This window comes from Cherax quadricarinatus, chromosome 48 (genome assembly GCF_038502225.1).
Source record: "Cherax quadricarinatus isolate ZL_2023a chromosome 48, ASM3850222v1, whole genome shotgun sequence".
Taxonomy (NCBI): Eukaryota; Metazoa; Arthropoda; class Malacostraca; order Decapoda; family Parastacidae; genus Cherax; species Cherax quadricarinatus.
In genome coordinates this window covers 19409420-19432740 of record NC_091339.1, presented here as the reverse complement: position 1 = coordinate 19432740, position 23321 = coordinate 19409420, and the positions used below count along the sequence as shown (strand labels likewise).

The 23321-nt window shown below is 42.1% G+C and overlaps 1 protein-coding gene across 1 annotated transcript in view; it reads left to right on the top strand.

Annotated features, from left to right (window-relative positions):
- LOC138854063 (zinc transporter ZIP10-like) overlaps nucleotides 1–23008 on the top strand; it is a 210054-nt gene extending 187046 nt beyond the window's left edge. The window contains exon 4 of the mRNA XM_070094801.1: nucleotides 22755–23008. Within this exon, the coding sequence (XP_069950902.1) occupies nucleotides 22755–23008 (254 nt within the window). The remainder of the gene's footprint in view (nucleotides 1–22754) is intronic.
- The last annotated feature ends 313 nt before the right edge of the window (nucleotides 23009–23321 follow it).

Here is a 23321-nt window from a genome sequence, read left to right as displayed (position 1 = left end):
GTTTCGCCACACAGTGGCTTCATCAGTCCAATACAAAGAGGAAGGCGTAAGGAGAGGAGGAGTATGAGGTAATCAGTCCCTCAGCCTGGAGTCGATGTGTTCAGTCCATCAATCTTGTAGAATGTACAGCATAGGGCCGTAGACGTGGCTTATATACTGTAGTGAGGTGACTTGAAGCAGGCGGAGGCGGGGTCATAGTGGTACCATCCACTAGTCGAAGTAGGTCTTTGTCCAAAGGTTGAACAAGCGTTGAAGAATTCTTTGTAAGAAGATCCCATGATGCTGCAGTGTCTGACAGTTGTGATGAATGGTTTGAAAAACCGACAAGTTGAAGATTGAGACACTTATGCAGCATATGGGAATCTTTATTCAGGAAACGTTTCGCCACACAGTGGCTTCATCAGTCCAATACAACTGTCAGACACTGCAGCATCATGGGATCTTCTTACAAAGAATTCTTCAACGCTTGTTCAACCTTTGGACAAAGACCTACTTCGACTAGTGGATGGTACCACTATGACCCCGCCTCCGCCTGCTTCAAGTCACCTCACTACAGTATATAAGCCACGTCTACGGCCCTATGCTGTACATTCTACAAGATTGATGGACTGAACACATCGACTCCAGGCTGAGGGACTGATTACCTCATACTCCTCCTCTCCTTACGCCTTCCTCTTTGTATTGGACTGATGAAGCCACTGTGTGGCGAAACGTTTCCTGAATAAAGATTCCCATATGCTGCATAAGTGTCTCAATCTTCAACTTGTCGGTTTTTCAAACCATTCATCACAACTGTCAGACACTGCAGCATCATGGGATCTTCTTACAAAGAATTCTTCAACGCTTGTTCAACCTTTGGACAAAGACCTACTTCGACTAGTGGATGGTACCACTATGACCCCGCCTCCGCCTGCTTCAAGTCACCTCACTACAGTATATAAGCCACGTCTACGGCCCTATGCTGTACATTCTACAAGATTGATGGACTGAACACATCGACTCCAGGCTGAGGGACTGATTACCTCATACTCCTCCTCTCCTTACGCCTTCCTCTTTGTATTGGACTGATGAAGCCACTGTGTGGCGAAACGTTTCCTGAATAAAGATTCCCATATGCTGCATAAGTGTCTCAATCTTCAACTTGTCGGTTTTTCAAACCATTCATCACAAGTGTTCTCTTGTACACACTATTCTTTACTTTCACAGTTATCAGTTGTACTGGTTATGTTTTTTACAGGTACACCGAATGTGTGCACTAGTCATGTGAATGTAGCGCTAGAGTTGTGTTTGTAATAATGAGGAGGTGGATATCAGAGACAATCTCTGATATCCACTGAGTTTGACGAATTAATTAGTTATTACTATTCTAAGCTTAAGTTATTAAATTTGCCCGAAATACTCGGCGTAACTATGGGCTTTCTCTATGAACAACTGAATGCCACCCATCTCTGTGCAAACATTGTATCATGCTGAAATATGATATTATTATTATTATTATTATTATTATTATTATTATTATTATTATATTGCGTGGCTCTCAGTTATCTGAAAATTGTTGTAGGTGGTTCTGAGGAAGGTTTGGTCGCCCCTGTCACATCCTGTGCTATACACGTCCCATCCCTCACAGCTGTTTCCCCTGACGCCTCCCACCAAAACATTTTCTTTCTTCTTTCGTTTTGTTTTTGTTAATCTCTTCGGAAATATAATAGTGTTACCTCGACTGTGCAATACGTGGTGTTGGTGAGTTAATATTATTTTAGTCATGGAAACCGCTAAATTTGTATGGGTCTTACAGTGCTTGGTGAGTGGGAGGTTTAATCTGCCGAAGGAGAGTTCTTCTTTTGATTTCTTACATGGAGAGTTCGTCCCTTGAAGGGAGTCGCTAAGCAAATGTAAACTTAAATTCCTGTGGAAATGAGGTGATGTATCCAAGTTTTTGCTTTAATATTTGAGACATTTACGTCTCTTCTGGCGAATAAGAGTGTTGCTCCTCACACTCAACACCTCAACTACGCTGACATATTGTCATATCCACACTCAACACTCACTCTTGCTACTCATTTAACACCATTTGTTAATACACACACACACACAGGAGGGTTGGGGAGACATGTTAACGACATACAAAATACTGCGTGGAATAGACAAGGTGGACAGAGACATGATGTTCCAGAGAGGAGACAGATACGAGGGGTAACTCTTGGAAGTTGAAGACTCAGATGAGTCACAGGGATGTTAGGAAGTATTTCTTCAGTCATAGAGTGGTCAGGAAGTGGAACAGTCTGGCGAGTGATGTAGTGGATGCAGGAACCATACATAGCTTTAAGACGAGGTATGATAAAGCTCATAGAGCAGGGAGAGAGAGGACCTAGTAGCGCTCAGTGAACAGGCGGGGCGAGGAACCGAGTCTCCACCCCTGCAACCACAATTAGGTGAGTACACACACACACACAATGTATATGGACATCAGAGGGAATCTCTGATGTCCACTGAGTTTGACGAACGTACTTAAATTACTTTTTTTTTTAATTGTATTAGTGTGAGCGACCTTGCGCGTTGCGCATCAAAACGATTAACAAGTTTATAATAAAGAACTGGAAATTCAGCCAGCTGGGACAAAAACTACGTAGTGATGGTTGGGCAGGAGATGTTCTCGGTTAAGAACTTCTAGCTTACAGCCACTACATTAAATATGTGTAGCTTATCAGGGTTCTACCAGCAGGATCTCTCTGGTAGACATTTCTCTCAGTTATTACTGAAATATTTTTGATAGATATTACTGAGAAACACCAGAAGTATTGATTTAACTAACTTAGAAGTTTTCAGGAGGAGACCTGGCCACTTCCTCCTTGGTGTGTCAAATCAACCAGTGTGATAGCTATGTGGGTCAGCGGGCCTCCAACAAAAACAGCCTGCTTGGGTAGGCAATCAACAGAAAAGCCTGAACCATAGCCAGGCTTTTCTGCTGATTGAATATAGAAACCGGATACAGGTGTATCACAGGTATACTCATTGCAACCATTGTTTACACTTCCTGGTTGTGGTAGCACTAGACGAGGCTGGCCCATGGTCGGGCTCTGGGAGTAGAAAAACTCACGGAACTCATCAAAGGTACCACTCATTTCAGCCATTCATTGCAACCGCCTGCTTATGTTATCTCCTTAACTAAAAACTGCAACCTGATCCTATTGAAAAGAACCATTTAGAACTGTGTCTACAGTTCTTACAGCGTGTTTCTTTTAATTAACGGTCAGAATAACGAAACTATACTCCTTCATTTGTTTGGAAGTAATATCAATATTCTAGACCCATACGTGTTTAAGGCTTGTTTTTCTTATAATAATAACAACAGTAATAATAATAGTAAAATAATAATAGAAATAATAATAGGAATAGTAATAATAATAATCTAGATCAAGTGATATCAAAGTCAATACCACTTGGGATGGTGGTAAGCATGGCCCAATGAGTGGAACCAGTGAGTGTAGGTGTGTTGAGAGAGAGAGGCAGGTACCAGCACACGGGAGCCACCCACAGGCAGCTGGGACACGTAAAACCCACCGTACTAGAGATCAATGAGGCAGGTAATAGTGCTCGCCTCGTCGAGCCTCACCTACATGTGATACTCCGAACAAGGGTACACTTCAGTAACTCATGTGTGTGTGTGTGTGTGTGTGTGTGTGTGTGTGTGTGTGTGTGTGTGTGTGTGTGTGTGTGTGTGTGTGTGTGTCTTGGCGAGGACTCAGGTGTAAGGGGTACCCACGTACGGCCTCCCACTATAATAATCGTTTATAGAGGTTGGCGAACTTTTTTGGGTATTACCACAAAGCAAATTTGTGTAGAGGGAAGTTACGCACTAGACTTATATCCACAGAATCGGGAAAACACAAGGAGCATTCAAGTTCATAATAGTTTCTTGAATCCACTTTTATAGAGAATCCAGTCATACAAGCTGAAAAATATGTATTATACGCGATAAAGCAACTTTAAAAATAAAACACAAATAATAAAAATGAAAAATAAACTGCCTAAAATAAAATAATAGTAACAGATAAATTTAATAAAGATCTCATTAGGGAACTAAAGGATTTTATTAAAAAAAAATTCACTTCAGATTTTGGAGAAATCTGAAGAAACTAAAAATTAAAAATCTAAAAAATATTTGTTTGAAAAAAATATAACTCATAATTTGCCTTACCTGGGGGTCAACGCCCCCGCGGCCCGGTATGTGACCAGGCCTTATGGTGGATCAGGGCCTGATCAACCAGGCTGTTACTGTTGGCCGCACGCAACCCGACTTATGAACCACAGCCCGGCTAGTCAGGTACTGATTTTAGGTGCCTGTCCAGTGCCTGCTTGAAGACAGCCAGGGGTCTGTTGGTAATCCCCCTTATGTATGCTGGGAGGCAGTTGAACAGTCTTGGGCCCATGTCACTTATTGTGTTATCTCTTTTCGTGCTGGTGGCACCCCTGCATTTCATTGTGGGAATGTTTCATCGTCTGCCAAGTCTTTTGCTTTCATAGGGAGTGATTTTCGTGTGCAAATTTGGTACTAGTCCCTCTAGGATTTTCCAGGTGTATATAATCATGTATCTCTCCCTCCTGCGTTTTAGGGAGTACAAGCTGAGGAACTTCAAGCGTCCTCAGTAATTGAGGTGTTTTATAGCAGTTATGTGTGCCGTGATGGTTCTCTGTACATTTTCTAGGTCAGCAGTTTAACCTGCCTTGAAAGGTGCTACTAGTGTGCAGCAATATTCCAGCCTAGATGGAACAAGCGACCTGAAGAGTGTCATCATGGGCTTGACATTCCTAGTTTTGAAGGTTCTCATTATGTCCTGTCATTTTTCTAGCAGATGCGATTGATACAATGTTGTGGTCTTTGAAGGTGAGATCCTCTGACATTATCACTCCCAGGTCTTTTACATTAGTTTTTCACTCCATTGTGTAGTTGGAATTTGTTTTATACTCTGATACAGTTTTAATTTCCTCACGTTTTTCCGTATCGGAGTAATTGAAATTTCTCATCATTGAACTTCATAATGTAATTGCGGCCCATTTAAAGATTTGGTTGATGTCCGCCTGGAGTCTTCCAGTGTCTTCAATGGAGGACACTGTCATATAAATTCGGATGTCAACTGCAAAGGAAGACACGGTGCTGTGGCTTACATCCCTGTCTATGTCCGATATGAGGATGAGGAACAGGATGGGAGCGAGTACTGTGCCTTGTGGAACAGAGCTTTTCACCGTAACCGCCTCAGACTTTACTCTGCTTACTACTACTATCCGTATTCTATTTGTTAGGAAATTATAGATCCATCTACCAACTTTTCCTGTTATTCCTTTATCACACATTTTGTGCGCTATTACACCATCATCACACTTGTCAGAGGCTTTTGCAAGGTCTGTGTATACTACATCTGCGTTTTGTTTGTCTTCTAGAGCATCCAGGACTTTGTCATAGTGGTACAGCAGATGGAACATGCAGGAGTGACCCGCTCTAAACCCATGTTACCCTGGGTTGTGTAACTGATGGGTATGTAGATGGGTGGCGGTCTTGCTTCTTAAAACTCTTTCAAAGATTTTTATGATATGGGATGTTAACGCTATCGGTCTGTAGTTCTTTGCTATTGCTTTACTGCCATTTTTGTGAAGTGGAGCTATGTCTGTTGTTTTTAGCAGCTATGGGACATTACAGAGGCTTCTTGCAGTTCTTGATTAACCCGGAGTTCCATGAGTCTGAGCTTGTGGCAGAGTGCATGGGCGGATCATTTATTGCCTTTCCGAAGTCATTTGGCGTCAGGATAAATAATGCATTTTTGTGCAGTTTTATTTATATGTTTATTGAGCTTTCATTACCCCCGAGGTTTTCATTTTTACCCCAGTTTGGGGAAATTTATTCCCCGGTTCCCAGACCTAGGCTTTATACGGATATGGATTCATAGTTATTCAGTAATAATAATAATAATAATAATATTAATAAAAATAATAATATTATTATTAATTATTATCATTATTAATTATTATTATTATTATTATTAAAGTAGTAATAATAGTTGTTTTGATAATAAATGTAATAAAAATAGTACTGGTACATAATTAATAAGAGGAGCAGATGTGTTATTTAGGACCAAGTTTGTACAAGCCAGAAGTGACTGAAGAATGATTGTTATTATAGTAATGTTCTTTATCTACACGATATTAACAGTGAATGTGTACACGATGACAGTGAATGTGTACACGATGACAGTGAATGTGTACACGATGACAGTGAATGTGTACACGATGACAGTGAATGTGTACACGATGACAGTGAATGTGTACACGATGACAGTGAATGTGTACACGATGACAGTGAATGTGTACACGATGACAGTGAATGTGTACACGATGACAGTGAATGTGTACACGATGACAGTGAATGTGTACACGATGACAGTGAATGTGTACACGATGACAGTGAATGTATACACGATGACAATATATGTGTACACGATGACAGTGCATGTGTACACGATGACAGTATATGTGTACACGATGACAGTGCATGCGTACACGATGACAGTGAATGTGTACACGATGACAGTGCATGTGTACACGATGACAGTATATGTGTACACGATGACAGTATATGTGTACACGATGACAATATATGTGTACACGATGACAGTGCATGTGTACACGATGACAATATATGTGTACACGATGACAGTGCATGCGTACACAATGACAGTGAATGTGTACTCGTTGACAGTACATATGTACACGATGACTACATGTGTACACGATGACAGTGAATGTGTACACGATGATAGTGCATGTGTACACGATGACAGTGCATGTGTACACGATGACAGTATATGTGTACACGATAACAGTGCATGTGTACGATGACAATATATGTGTACACGATGACAGTGCATGCTTACACGATGACAGTGAATGTGTACTCGTTGACAGTACATGTGTACACGATGACAGTACATGTGTACACGATGACAGTACATGTGTATACGATGATAGTACATGTGTACACGATGACAGTGCATGTGTACACGTTGACAGTACATGTGTACACAATGACAGTGAATGTGCACAACAGTGAATGTACACAATAACAACAAGAAAAGTGAATCATGTTTCCAAGACAAGAATAGCAACATGGTGTACAGGGGCGCAACAGGTCATAGCTCTGCTCCTATAACTACAGAGGTAATAATGAAGGTGTGAACACCGAGCATAAGGGCCATAACAGAGCACATCCGCTCTACCACCGGCCAGACTGTGAACACCCACGAGACTCACAATCACACTCACGTGACGAACATCTGTCTTCATGACTAGCGGATTTTTATTTTTTTTGGTCATGAAATAGAAAATTGTCTCCTGATGCGGGTCTTTTGTTATGGCCTGTTCATTGATTAAGTAACTGCTGGTGTACTGGTACCGGGTACCAGTCATTAAGCAAATTCTGATGTACTGGTATTGGGTCTTAATGATTAGGCACTCGCTGGCTTACCGTAGTTAGGTTTTCTGCCTCATTTAAAAAAGGAAAGAAGCACATTTTCGTGTCCTGTGATGGTGTCTAAAACATGGTGTGACTAACAAAGCACTCTCCTGGCCTTGACCTCTGACGGGGGAACAGTACTCTTTGCTGACGACCTTCCTAAAATACACGAAGAAAACTCAGGCTACACAGAGGGCCTGATTATATAGGGACTCGAGTATACAGGAAGGACTTAAGTATATAGGAAGCAAGAACTTAGGTATAGAGGATAGACTGATGAGTGTAGCATTAGGAAGTGTGTTCATGACTAAGATAGCCCTGTCTACAGTATCATGGGTTGTGTATGAGCCTGGTGAGGTCAACCCCAGCAGGTAGTGTCAGAAGCTACTCATTACTCCCCATTGTTCAGGGACTCCGTCTTATTTCCTCATCTTTACCAGCGATTAATTTACAAGGGTGTCCCGCGACACCACGCATCTCTCCGGGCTCTAAATTCCTGCGATACTCCCTATTCTGTTGCGATGCTCCTTACTCTGCTGCGATACTCTTCACTCTGCTGCGATGCTCCTCACTCTGCTGCGATACTCTTCACTCTGCTGCGATACTCTTCACTCCGCTGCTGTTAAGCTAATAGGGTTGCTCCAGGAATTATAATTAAATATATAATTCTATCGTAGTTATACCTGGTTTATTAGAACTGGTTGGTTATGGTATTATATCTAGGGGAAAGCACTAAACTCGTGAGGGTCATACAGCTCCAGGGAAAACGGAAGGTAAGCAAGTTTTATCTGAGAAAGGAGAGGGGTAGTTCCAGTGTCTTGTATCAAGAGCCCTTCACCATGAAGGGCTCCCCTAGGAAGGTGGGTTACAGTGAAGGCACCAGAGAAGGAACACAGAAAACGGTGTCGCAGGAGACATGGCAGACCCAGTTCATTTCACTCTACTCCCTCGTTCCCTCGACGCCATAGTTCGAAATTAAAAATTCTCCCATAGGAACTGGAGGGCCGCTTAATTTTTCCTCCATTTTCTCGGGTTTTCTGTGTGGGAGTATAAAAAAAAGAATAGGAACTTAATTATAAAGAACAAACTGGCAGCAGCTGCTCAACTCTTCCTCCAGCTCGCCATCTCACGGGAACCTTGTTTATTTACTTCCCTCAACTTTTCAAGAGTTTGTTTATGCAATGAGGACTTTTCTGTCTTTCGCTGCAAAATGAAATATGTTCTCTTGCAGGGCGAGATATTTTGTGGATTTGTCTGCTTACACATCAGGTTGTTACAGCGTAGCTTAGTGAACGTTATTACTTTCAATAATAAACTAGACTTCTCATATTTATATTCATGAATCTGTCACTTCGCAAATAAAAAAAAATTAAAATGGCTATATTCTCTTTTGTCAGTTTTTATTCATAACGTTATAAGGAAAGCGTTTGTTTATTTTTTACAAAGTAATAGACAGGTTTGGTTATTCAGCGTTATAAACATATGCCATGATTCTGACATTATAAATATGACAGATGGACACCATGCCCAGCCCTTCTAGGGCAGGGTAGGTGCCCGAGCCTTTAACTCATAAGACTGTTATTCCCATTAGCCCCCTTGTGGCGGGGATGGCAGACCAGAGAGGCCTAGCTTGTGGCTAGGCCTGGGGACAGTTGGTCCCAAAGATGAGGAGGTACTTGTGCCTCCTCCCATGGGAGACTTAGGTCTCAGACACTCCCTAAAGAGGGAGTCAAGGCCGGGCCACCACTTGGACAAGGCCCGGGCCGGGAGAATACCGGCGAATATTTAATAATAATAATAATAATAAATATGACAATAATTATCAAATTTCTGCTGTCGTGAACAAGTTACTAATATTACATAAGTCTTTATCACAAAGCAATTAAAAGAATTCAAAGTATTTTTCACATCCTCTAAGGATATACATAATTCGTTGTATCATCGACCGTGTCCGCAAATTTGTACGAAAAGGAAAATATCACCACCAATTATGCCGAAAGACTTGCTGGGTTCTAAGTGTAGAAAGTGTCATGTGGGAAGAGTGGTACCCCTTCCAGAGAGGAGGCACTAACCCCTGGGCACCACTCACACATCACCACCACGTTAAGGTGACCCAGCGACGGGGGCGCCAGGCGTTTAATTTACAGGCAAAAGTAAATAAGTCAATAATTGTGAAGGAGGTACAGGCGAGGTATCTGAACGTGTTGCAGTGTGGAGGAGAGGCTACCATGGAAGAGTTTCCAAACACTATTTCTCGACCCGCCCTGCCGTCCTTTTGATGCAAATATCACTAGTCTGCGCAAAGTTATCTGTGTCTGATCTAACATCTTTATTCTGAACGCAAGTGTCGCCCTCTGCTGCAGAGGTGAGGCCGAAGCCGACCCCACAGGCAAGCATTCGCACACTGGGGGGAGCACCAGAGCCATCTACATTTATCATTCAAATCTGGCGCGCTTATCGGTGTAACGGTCGTCTCGGGCGCCAAGGCAGCTCCCAGGAAACACATTATTCGATTTCCAAAAGTAAGAATGGCCCAGAGTGAGCTCGGCAGAAGAGAACCAGACTCCTCAGGGATTTCTTCTTAATTTTCTACGCAGCGCGCACACTGCGCCCAAGGGAGCGCCGAGCCGCCTCTAGCCAAGAATATTCCATACCCATTTTCCTCTTTCATCTAAACCCACTTTCTTGGGGACGGACCCGAGTCCCAGACACAGTGAGAGAACTCTCAGTCGCTCCTACTTTTCTTCTGCTTTACTCTTTAGTACTTTCTTGTAGGTACTTACTTTTAATGTTAGATTTTTAAGACTTGTTGAGTTCATCATGAATTTTTGGAGTCTTGGCGAAATGAAGAAATTGGAGTGGTGAGGAGGAGGAAGGGGGAGACAAGGAGTATAGCAATAGAAGAATTAGAAGGAGGAGGAAGAAGAAGAGAGTGTGGAGGAGGTACAAGCACGCTGTGTTAATATTAATGTACTACACGTTGCTTCATCTACCACGGGACAAGCCCACACATACACTATTCACTGACTATATAAATACCAAAGTTGACGAGATTTAGACTTTCTGACACTGCATTCATTTACATTATTATACTACTTGATATTATCTACATGTGGTTTAAGTAATATCACCTTCTCTTATGATAACAACCTTGTTGCTAAAAATGTATGGACATCACATTGCAAATGACCCGCTGAATTCTACCGTCACGTCCCATCCACCCATGTGCAGTAATTATGCTTACCATTTTTAGGTCCGGTAACCGGTTTCCCTGAGTTAGCTTTCTGTCATTGTTGCATTTCTTACACTCCAACAGCGCGTCAAACCCCCAAAACCATATGTCTCCACTCTGTGCAACCTAACACGCTCACAGATGACTGCTTGATGCTCAAGCTCCTACCGCTCATACCTTTACCCCCCCTCCTCCATACATTCAAACCCTTCCCGGGACTTTAACTTCGACTACACCTCCTTTCATTCACTTTAGATATATGCACCCTCTTAGTCTACTGATACTGTTTTATCCTTTTTAAATGAACAAACCATCTGAACAACACCTCATTCACTTTCTGAATTATACTCTCTATACCACCACATGTTATTCTAATTTCTTGGCTCCTCATTCTCTGCATAATATTCACACCACAAATATGACAACTTTCTCACACCCTTTAACATCCTCGTTGCTGTAAATTTCGAAGACCATACTTCACACCCATGCAAAATTATCGCCACCACTGTACTCTGATATATTCCCTTTTTCATCTAATAAGTTGTAGCCACAGGCATCAAAATACTCCGTTTGCCTTTTTTATATCACTTGTCTGTTCCAGATTTCACTTCGTTTTTCACCAGTTCATTGAGCGACACATCGGCTGTCAATTGTCTAAATACATTCACTTCTTTCATATTCTGTTTTTTTCTCTGACCAGACTTTTTCGTACTCTCATTTCTCAGTTTAATTTAACTTCCTCATTATTATTATTATTATTATTATTATTATTATTATTATTATTATTATTATTATAGTCTCCCCTCAAGGAAGGTTCTTTCATGCCGGTGAGGGGGGGTTCTTAATTCAAGGGATTGGAGCTATCCCCACGTACCTTGGATCGAAACTGGTTGTCTCTCATTACCTAGGCGTTGTATAGCATCTACGGGTTTATCGCTCCCCACATGAATGTAAAAATATATTCTTGAAGAAGCGACATACCCGTTAGGCTCATAGTTCCAGGAGAATATGAGGCAACAAAGGTTGATCGAAGGAACTGAGTAGTTCTTATTTTTTTTGGATCAAGAGCATCCCGTCTTCAAGGCGTGTTGAGTCACCTTAGGGAAGTTTCCGTGTCTGGATAAAAGCACTTGCGTACAGTTCAAGACGTTTATAAAAGGAAACGTTTCGCCCAGAGTGATTTCATCAGTCCTCAATGTCTTACACTGTACACGAGTGTTCTTAGCCCAATACATCCTCGCAGATGCTAGGTGAATTTTTCACCTAAAGTTTGTAGCTAATTTCTCGATTTTCTTTATATTGGATAGGTTACTCTTGGTTGAGCTAGGTTACGTTAGGTTAAGTTAGGCTAAGTTAGGTTAGGATAAGTTAGGTTAGGTTATCTATTCAGGAAACTACCCAATTATACAACTCCACAAGGGAAATAAATGAAATATAAGATACAGGCGATGAAAAGTTGTTTTGTCCCAAGAACAAAACACAAGCAGCCATCATGCGAACTAGAAAAAACCCAATGAGATTTGCACTGTTTAAGATGCCTTTATCAGTCACCCATTTGACTGTCTGTACAATAGTGAGATGCAGTCTATTACTAAAAGGACGGGCTGTCTTAGCCACAGCTTATCGGTCTCGCCATACCATTTATAAATTTAGCAAATCTTGTGATGAAAGCCGTTGAATATTAGGGACACAAGGTTGGCTTATTGTCGAGTTTAGCGGTAATGAGATAAAAGCAGCCAGAATAATTGAGTGAAGTTAATAGTTGTGTTAAAACTAGGCTCCTTTGTTAGGGCAAGTTGAGGCCTCAGTGTGAACCCTGGATAATGAGGGAGGGAACTTGCATAAATCTACCAGGGCACGAGGTGACTCTCTCTCTCTCTCTCTCTCTCTCTCTCTCTCTCTCTCTCTCTCTCTCTCTCTCTCTCTCTCTCTCTCTCTCTCTCTCTCTCTCTCTCTCTCTCTCTCTCTCTTGTTTTTCTTACACACACACACACACACACACACATATATATATATATATATATATATATATATATATATATATATATATATATATATATATATATATATATATATATATAGATTATTTATAGAGATATTTAGGGTATACATACTGAACTGAACTACGTACAACCTTATATTTTAATGTGAGTCATTCAAGTTCGTTCCAAAGGAATTAGAAGTCCACTTCTCGTATCAAGAGCCCTTGCCCCTCAGCGGAATCATGGTACCTCTCTCAGGGGGCAATAACCTTGTCCTCTACAAGTGAGGATTTGAAACGTGGCGCGTGGTTACCGCAGACTTTACACGCCATCCCCTGTGGAAATAGTAGTTGTTGCAGTCTCGTTCCCATTTTCCCTAATACAGATTCACTACTCCATCTTTGTTGCTTCATCTTTACTTTTCCATCATTAGTCTGTGCTAGTTGTTGTTGTAGACTAAAACTGCAACATAATAATACGTGTTTGCTTATGTTGTGCTATACGAGTATCTGTGCTGGCTAGTTGAAGATTATATTAGGTACTAAGATTGAAGATCAGATTATCTGCAAATACTGAAAAACAAATTATCTATTGATATTGAAAAAGCATGTTAGATACAAAGTGAAGAAGATATACAATGTTGTAAGAGAAGAAGTCAGCAGTTACCCCTTACACGTGATACGTTTTCTTTATTGACAAGTTTGATGCCTTGGTGCCAAGTCTGTCTACCTCTCTTGCACTGCTCACTAACCCAGGATAAACCAAGAAAGCCAAACTGTGTGGTTTAATTCCACTCTGGTCCATTGGTCCTCTTTCAAAAAACACGAGACACAACAGCCTGCTAATATTTAAGTGCTGCTAATATTTAAGTGCATGTTTACTGTTATGGAAAACAGCAGCAGCAGATGTAAGACCTTAACAAGACGTATTGAGAGGTAATTAACACCTGGCACTCAGAGGTTATTAACACCTGGCACCGTAATGTAACTGAGTAATGTAACTAGTGCCAGGGAGGGCCACTTGGCACACATGGTTGGCACTCTAAGAGATATTACATTTTCATTTTGTATAATAATTATTCTTGAATGGTGTAGTGGGTAGAGACGGAGCAGGTGCTGGTGGTCTTTGTAAGGTGAGTGTAAAGTAACGTCTGGTGGTGTTGATGGCTGTAAGAAAATGTACGTTGATTTTCTCTCAGTGTGTGTTCTTTGATATTGTGTGAAGTGGCATGGCAGCCTCTCACTTCTGACATGGTGTTAGGTTTTAATTTAATTAATTATTAGGAATGAAAATAATATAATAAAAGAGATATATATATATATATATGTATATATATATATATATATATATATATATATATATATATATATATTAGGTTCACTTAATAGTAAGTCCTTTCTAAAATTTTCTGTAAAGATATATTTTTCATTTATGTTAATGTAAAAATTAATAGTTTTGTACCAAAAGAACCTTAGAAAACTAACTTTATTATAACAAGCGCAATTTAATTTAGCCAAATTCAACTAAATATATTTTAGATAAGTTTACAGTAATTTACTAATAAACAGACACAATAAAATATATCTTTTTCGTTAGGTTCGGAATGATTATTACGAAATTATTGCATACACAAATTTTCGCTTGCTTTATTCGGCAAGAAGAACGTTGCTATTTAAGCCAAAATTGCAAGTTTTACTTATTCGGCACCACACACACACACACACACACATATATATTGGTGGATGAATTTGGTAGGGTGTGCAAAAGAAGAAAATTAAAGGTGAATACAGGAAAGAGTAAGGTTATGAGGATAACAAAAAGATTAGGTGATGAAAGATTGGATATCAGATTGGAGGGAGAGAGTATGGAGGAGGTGAACGTATTCAGATATTTGGGAGTGGACGTGTCAGCGGATGGGTCTATGAAAGATGAGGTGAATCATAGAATTGATGAGGGAAAAAGAGTGAGTGGTGCACTTAGGAGTCTGTGGAGACAAAGAACTTTGTCCTTGGAGGCAAAGAGGGGAATGTATGAGAGTATAGTTTTACCAACGCTCTTATATGGGTGTGAAGCGTGGGTGATGAATGTTGCAGCGAGGAGAAGGCTGGAGGCAGTGGAGATGTCATGTCTGAGGGCAATGTGTGGTGTGAATATAATGCAGAGAATTCGTAGTTTGGAAGTTAGGAGGAGGTGCGGGATTACCAAAACTGTTGTCCAGAGGGCTGAGGAAGGGTTGTTGAGGTGGTTCGGACATGTAGAGAGAATGGAGCGAAACAGAATGACTTCAAGAGTGTATCAGTCTGTAGTGGAAGGAAGGCGGGGTAGGGGTCGGCCTAGGAAGGGTTGGAGGGAGGGGGTAAAGGAGGTTTTGTGTGCGAGGGGCTTGGACTTCCAGCAGGCATGCGTGAGCGTGTTTGATAGGAGTGAATGGAGACAAATGGTTTTTAATACTTGACGTGCTGTTGGAGTGTGAGCAAAGTAACATTTATGAAGGGATTCAGGGAAACCGGCAGGCCGGACTTGAGTCCTGGAGATGGGAAGTACAGTGCCTGCACTCTGAAGGAGGGGTGTTAATGTTGCAGTTTAAAAACTGTAGTGTAAAGCACCCTTCTGGCAAGACAGTGATGGAGTGAATGATGGTGAAAGTTTTTCTTTTTCGGGCCACCCTGCCTTGGTGGGAATCGGCCGGTGTGATAATAAATATATATATATATATATATATATATATATATATATATATATATATATATATATATATATATATGTAAAATATAGGGAGGTACCACCTCTAGAACTGTCATAGGGAACCTCATCCTCAGAGAAAAGAATAAACTTGCTTCAGGGAAAACCTTGAGTTTTCCCTGAAGCTGTTTGAGAATTTTCTCCTACCACCCCCTATATTTCAAGTATGTTTTATTTAAAGACAAAATTACATTGGCCAAACATTCACAAAAATACAACAGAAAGTAAAACAACATAAGTAACTCAGAGCTACATCTCGAATACTTCGTCCAGCTCCCCTGCGGTGGGCCGCGTGCCCAGAATGCTGCAGGCATTTCCTCTCTGAATCGCAACACTGAGTCTCTGAAAGAGAAAGCTGGTCGCCCTGTGGTCCTTGGTTTCTATGATGAGCTTTTCACCCAGCTCTTTGAGGAACTTTTGAGCACACTTGCCCCATGCTCCAAGGGTCTCCGACCCTGTTGGAATGAAGTTATAGCAAGGGGGAAGGTCTTCATATTTTCGGATCTTCTGGGTCTCCCTGTGGCTGGCAGCTCCACCCCCTTCCACTACGGAGTATGACAAGTAGGTGTCTGCCAATGTGGCAGCACAGGTGTAGTCCCAGGCAATCTGCTTTCCAAAATGAAATGCGGCTGACCGGTGATCGAATCCCTTTTATTTAAATAATTTTCCTCTTTGAACTTGCATAGACGACGGTGTGAATAGGTGTTTTGCTCGTGTATAGTTGTGTGGGTGTGGTAGTGCTCGTGTGGGCGTAGTGGTGGGTGTGTGAGTGCAGTGGTAGTAGGAGTGTGGGCGTGGTGGTAGGCGTGTGGGTGTGGTGGTGATGGGAAGGCTTAGATTTCGTGGATCTCGCGTGGTGTTAGTTCATTCCACCCCGGGTATCCCCGTCATGACTGCTATCATGTGTTACAGGGCACTCAAGCCTATTGCTGCCCCTCCTTCCTGCCCCTCCATAAACACACACACACACACACACACACACACATATACACACGAGAGAGGGAAAGACAGAGAGGAGGGGCGGAGTAACGAGTGCATTGCATACTCTTGGAGTGTAAGACAGCATTAGGCACAGTACCACCCATGAATCTTCACACAAAACTTGGAAAAATATGCAGGACTAACAAGGGAGGTAGTACAGTATATGAAGGAGTACCCTGCAGGAAAGAAATATAGTGAATGTCCTTGAAGAAGCATCAGAATGGACAAGAGTGACAGTTGAGGTTGCACTAGGATCTCTGCTGAACCAGTGCTGTTTCTGGTAAACCTGAGCGTCATGCCGGAAGAGACAGTCTAGTGTATCTCTGTTCGCCTTATTTGGTGGTGGCGTGATGCTATCTTAGATGACGTCATCCGGCCGTCCTTTTTTGATGAAGTCATCTGGCCGTAATGTTTGATGACGTCATCTGGCGCAATCTTTAATGTCGTCATTTGGCCGCTTTCTTTGATGGTGTCATCTAATGCCATCTTTAATGTCACCTGGCCGATATAGGTAATGACGTCATCTGGAGCCATCTTCGATGACTTGCTAAGAATATTAATTACGATTATCACCTGGGAAAAATATTATCAGTTTGCCAAGAATACAGTATTATCAGTTTGGAGAAGTAATTTAGATGGTGAAAAAATAGTTTCAGTTTACAGGATGGTGGATTGTAATGATCCTTTGAGGTGTAGGGGCGAATGTCTCTCTCTCTCTCTCTCTCTCTCTCTCTCTCTCTCTCTCTCTCTCTCTCTCTCTCTCTCTCTCTCTCTCTCTCTCTCTCTCTCTCTCTCTCTCTCTCTCTCTCCCTCTCTCTCTCTCTCTCTCTCTCTCTCTCGCTCTCTCTCTCTCTCTCTCTCTCTCTCTCTCTCTCTCTCTCTCTCTCTCTTTCTCTCTCTCTCCTCCTCTCTCCTTCCTTGCCTTGCCCCCACCCATCCCCTATCTCCTCCCCTGTATTCCTCTTCTCCTGCCAAGGTAACATGGCGCGGTGCCCCTTCTTCCCTAGAGGTGGTGGGGCGGGGCACATGCAAATAATTGCCTCCCCTGTGACCGCCCCGTTGGGAGGGGACCATGGGGTGGGGGTGGGAGGGGAAGAGTCAACTAGACTTCAGCACGCCACATTATTACCACTGGTACTACCTCTACTACTACCACCACCACTACTGCTACTACTACCACCATAACTACTACTACCACTACTACCGCCACCACTACTGCTACTACTACCACCACCATAACTACTACTACCACTACCACCGTCACCACTGCTACCACCACTACTACTACAGCCACCGCTACCACTACTACAGCCACCATCACCACCACTACTACTACTACCACCATCACTACTACTACTACCACTACTACCACCACCACTGCTACCACCACCACTACCTCTGCTACAACCACCACCATCACCCTCCCTCCTCCTCCTCCTCATTCTCCTCATTTGTTTGTAGAAGAAATATATTATTTGTACTAAAATGTGATTCTTATTCATCTGAGTATAGGAAAGTTTTCCTGGGGAAGCGCTAAAACCGTCATACAGTAAACAAATTTGACCTTAGCGAGGAGAGGGGCCCTTAGGCCTGGTGAAGGGGGGAGAGGGCCCGTTGAGAGGGACCCTGGTGTTGTGGCTGGAACACCAGTATACTGTAAAGGCGTGACTGGGGAGCCGAGGCGAATAATAGCATCCCATGAGACCTTATGGTAGTCCCGTAGAAGGATATTCCAGTGGGGAGGCTGGTAGTCCACTGGGAAAGGAGGTAGTCCCCTAACAGTTTAGTTTAGTTTGGAGGGTAGTAGTCCAGTAGGGAGGGAGGTAGTCCTGTAGCAGGATAGTCCATTGGGAGGGAGGTAGTCTCCCAGGAGGATAGTCTAGTGGGGAGGGAGGTAGTCTAGTAGAGAGGAAAGAATGAAGACCTAGAGAGAGGGAGATAGACTCGTAAGGAGGGAGAGTCAATGGGAGAGAGGTTGGGGTAGGACTCCTCAGCCTCGAGTCACCAGCTGAACCATAGATAACATCTGTGGCTGACTATTTAAAACAGACATCCTGAGTGAGGGAAGGTTTTTTTTTGTCATTAAACAAAATTGGATATATATCGATGTGCTCCTGCACTATTCTTTATGACAGTTACACAGTGGCAACAAAAGCTATGTTCCCCCCTGTCATACTCCATATACAAGGTGTTTAAAAATGTCAGCCTGAGCCGGGAGACTTCATGAGGGCAGTGAGGGTATATCGTCAAGTATTCCAGCATGGGTTCATCAGCTACGGCATCTGATAAAGCTCCTGGAGAGCGATACGTTGCCACAATAAACTGTCGCATTAGTTGCACTTGTGTCCTTTTACCTAACACTTGGGACTTGCCATCTCCCAGTATGTTAAAATATTTGAAGGACCCCAATGGAAATAAGACATTTTGTCTGACCTTTTTTTGTTGGGTTATCCCAGGTAATTTACTCATATTTTAAACTGTGTATGATAATTATACTTATGTGCATCTGTACTTAATTATATAAACTTACTTAATCAACCCTCAAACACACACGCTGGTGAGAAGTGAGGGAATGCTAGTCAGCAATGGGAGGGAGGTTGGTTAGGAGTGGGAGGGAGGCTTGTAAGTTTATCGGTATGTGCATCTCACGTGGCTTATTAGGAGTGGGGAGAAAAGCTGGGTAGGAGAGGGAGGAAACTGGTTAGAAGAGGGGGAGGGAAGGCTAGTCAGAAGTGGGGAGGAAACTGGTTAGGAGTGGGTGAGGGAATACTGGTCAGGAGTGACCGGGAGACTAGATATGAGTGGGGGACGGGATGCTGGTCAGGAGTGGAGAGGAGAGAAACCTGATGGGAGGAGGGAAGCCTGATGGGAGGCGTGGAGTAAATAGTAAAGTGGAAGTATGGAGGGTAACTGGAAAGCCTGTGTGTATAACAAGACCTGGAGGTCCTGTATCTTAATCCTAAATAGGGTTAAAAAGCGTCATTTGTACTATTGTACTTATGTATATTACAAGCAACTTTATGACATTGCTTTAGAACTTCTAGCATACTATTATATATTTATTTATTTGTCTTTGCAAATAGTACATTGAGATTTTGTATTTACAATAATGGGTTGCAATTCAAAGACAGCCTCTATTATGCTTAGGCATTATGGGCCAACTTAACATTATTGGCTTACAGACTACTTAACACTAAGAATTATGTCATAGTTGTACAGTAGAATATTGATTATATCATAGTTGTACAGTAGATTATTAATTATAAGTGAATCTAATTTATATAAGACAAAAGATATATTCATATATTCAAAAAAATGTTTTTTTGTGAAAACAATGATTCAAAAATGTTTTTTTTTATATACTGTACTACACATTTTAATTCATTGTGTTTGTCTATTCCTCAGTATCAGTGTGTAGATATACAGAAAGCTGTGCTTTCTCAGTGTAAATACACAAAGTTTACCTTAATCTCTGATTTAGGAATTAGTCTTTTTCACGACGTGGTGTACAGGTGATATGTAATCTAACAGGTGATATGCAGCCTAGCAGGTGATATACAGTCTAACAGGTGATACGTACTTAACGAACTCTCCAGCCTACTTTGTTAAATAGTTTAACAGTGTTCAAGAGCTAAGTGTATTTCAGTTGTTGATGGATCTGGGAAAGTTATTCCTGTATCACATTACCCCAGCAAGAGGCATATAGTCTGAGCCTTCACACCCTCAAGAATCAGAAGAGGTGCAGCTAAACTCCTTGAGGCCTAGTCAAGAAATATCACACAAAAAAAAATCACTGCACTTTTGAAAATGTAGGTAGCAAATGAAAGAAATAGCAGTAAAATAGTGAAAATAAAAAATAAAACCTGAGCGCATTCATGTACTTACACACATATCTTCAGAGGAATGCGTGTAAGAAGATAAATGTGTAATCACATGAAAGCGCTGAGGTTTTATTTGATATTTTCACTATGTTATTTTTTTCATAGCAAATTGACACCTTCACACACCAGTAACAATTTCAACCTTCTTTTGCGTAAGTTACACTAGCGTTGAAAGTGTGAAGCCAGTCAGAAGAGGCTTTGCCAAGTTATTTCATAGCACTGGAAATCAGCATGGTGTGCTGATTGACCAGAAGGAACCTGTGTATGCCAGTATTTGCCTAACCATTCACATTATTCTTAGACGTTCACTAGTTTACCTACAGTAATTTGTAGTACCCTAACCCATCCTAACCAGTTAAATTATCCGTTGAAGTTCATTAACTTAGCAAACTTAGACACGACTTGGCTAGACTAAAAATAGTTTAGATAAATCGTTTTCAGTTTATATAGTACAAAATGAGCACTGTAGCTAAGAGAACAGGTGGCGACGTGAGAGACACCAGCAGCAACAGCAGCTGGTGGAGCAGTGTGTGGGAGGGGGGGGGGGTGCTTGAAGACAGGGTAGGAGTGGGAGTATATGTCCCCTGGGAGCCTCCCTTCCTGGATCGTCGTCTGCCGCTGGGTCCCCCCTGGGATCTTGTTACACCGCTACCTTACACACACTCCTCCACCTCTTCCACTTGTGTTCGTCCTGACTCCCACTGCTACGTCTCTAACCTTACACACTACGACCCTTCACTGAACGATACTTCCCACATACCTTCGTCAGCACACCCCGGAATGAATATTGAATCACTCACGTGTTTGGATTTACATTTTTTTCCTCTAATACTTCAAGAAGTGAGGAAGTTGCAAATAAAAGTGACAATAGATGAGAGTAAAAGAGAATGTGGAATTATGACGGAGGTGTAGTGAAGGCTATAGAGCAGTGGCTCTCCCTCAGCCTGGCTCCACACACTAATTAGTACACCTTCCCTCAACACTGGGGGATAATATCATACGAATCCATGCTACAAAAATGGGTGAAGGGCCTAATGTTTAGTTATAAAAGCCTATGTGGAAATTATTTCATGTGGGATGAAAGTCACAGCGCTTAAACAACAAATTGGAGATAAATCTTTGAGGGACGTGATGGTACATGGGAGGTCTGGTTAACTGTTCATCTGGTCTGACTTCTGATTCACACACACACACACATACACATACCTAGTAGAGACCAGCGAAGAGGCGGGGGCCAAGAGCTGTGAATCGACCCCTGCAGCCATAAATAGGTGAGTACAAAAAGGTGAGGACACACACGCGCATATATGTACGCTTTCTATTTCTCTCTCTCTCTCACTCACACACACACACAGGTCCTAGTAGCGATCAGTGAAGAGGCGGGGGCCAGGAGCTGTGAATCGACTCCTGCAACCACAAATAGGTGAGTATACACACACACACTCACACAGTTATGACTTGAAGATAGTCCTGGACGAAGCGAAACATCGTCTAAAAATTTATATGCAGCACCTTGCTGTGAGTTTTACAAGTTTGTCTTGACAAGGACCAGCAATGGCACATTTAAAAATGTGCCATTCTTAGTTGAAGTTAGGCTAGGCTAGATTAGGTTACGTCAGTTTAGATTAGGTTTGGTTATGTTAATGTAGGTGGTTAGATTTGGTTAGGTAAATTTAAGTTAGGTTTGGTTAGGTAAATTTAGGTTAGGTTTGGTTAGGTAAATTTAGGTTAGGTTTGGTTAGGTAAATTTAGGTTAGGTTTGGTTAGGTAAATTCATTACCTTAATTCTCGGCAGTAGCTGGGTCAAAGATCAGGTTTTCCTGGCGTCTGTCTGATCAACCAGGTTTTTTGCTGCTCGTGGCTCACATACCCCATGAACATAATTGTTTAGGTCATAAGGTGTCCTGTAGCTTGATTGTTAACGCACTCGGCTCACAAGCTGAGATCCGGGGGTCGATCACCGGTACGGCTGAAAACATAAGACGTGTTTTCTTAAGATACCTGTTGTTCAGTGTTAACCCATCAGTAAAATGGGTACCTGGGTGTTAGTCGACTGGTGTGGGTCACATCCTGGGACAAAACTGACCTAATTTGCTCAAAATGCTGTGCATGACAAGGGACTTTCTGTATAGTAGCATGTCATTGATGTCAGCTAAGACTCTATACTTTGTACATGTGCTTGTAGAAGTAAAGATTATTATTATTATTATTATTATTATTATTATTATTATTATCTTGACATGTGGTATACTTCCTTCATATCTTCCCCTCTCCTTCACTCCCCACCCTTAGTAATCCTCCCACCTACTCTCTGTCACCACCACCTTTCAATCCTTGGCTCCCTCTCTCTCTCTCTCTCTCTCTCCATTCTTACCTTTTTCTCTCATTATTATCGCCTTGTTATTAAATGTGTTTCTTTTATTCTTTTTCAGGAGAACAGTCAGACGACGAAGAGAGTGTAGGCTCCCTGGACTCAGGTAAGTCCCCTCTCAACCTCTTCTCTACCTCACCCCTTACCTCACCCCTTACCTCACTCCTCTGCCTCATCCCTCTACCTCACTCCGTTACCTTACTCCTCTACCCCCCCCCCCCCACCTCTCCATATAACTTTTACTTCACTGTCTACACTCAGTCACCCAGGGTAACAATAAATGTAGACATTCACTGTCACCCAGGGTCACACTGATTGTAGACACTGTCACCCAAGGCAACAGTGAGTGTAGACGCTGCCACCCAGGGTAACACTGTAGACACTGTCACCCAAGGCAACACTGAGTGTAGACACTGTCACCCAGGATAACATTGAGTGTAGACACTGTCACCCAGGGTAACACTGAGTGTAGACACTCACCCAGGGTAACACTAAGTGTAGACACTCACCCAGGGTAACACTGAGTGTAGACACTGTCACCCAAGGCAACACTGAGTGTAGACACTGTCACCCAGGATAATATTGAGTGTAGACACTGTCACCCAGGGTAACACTGAGTGTAGACACT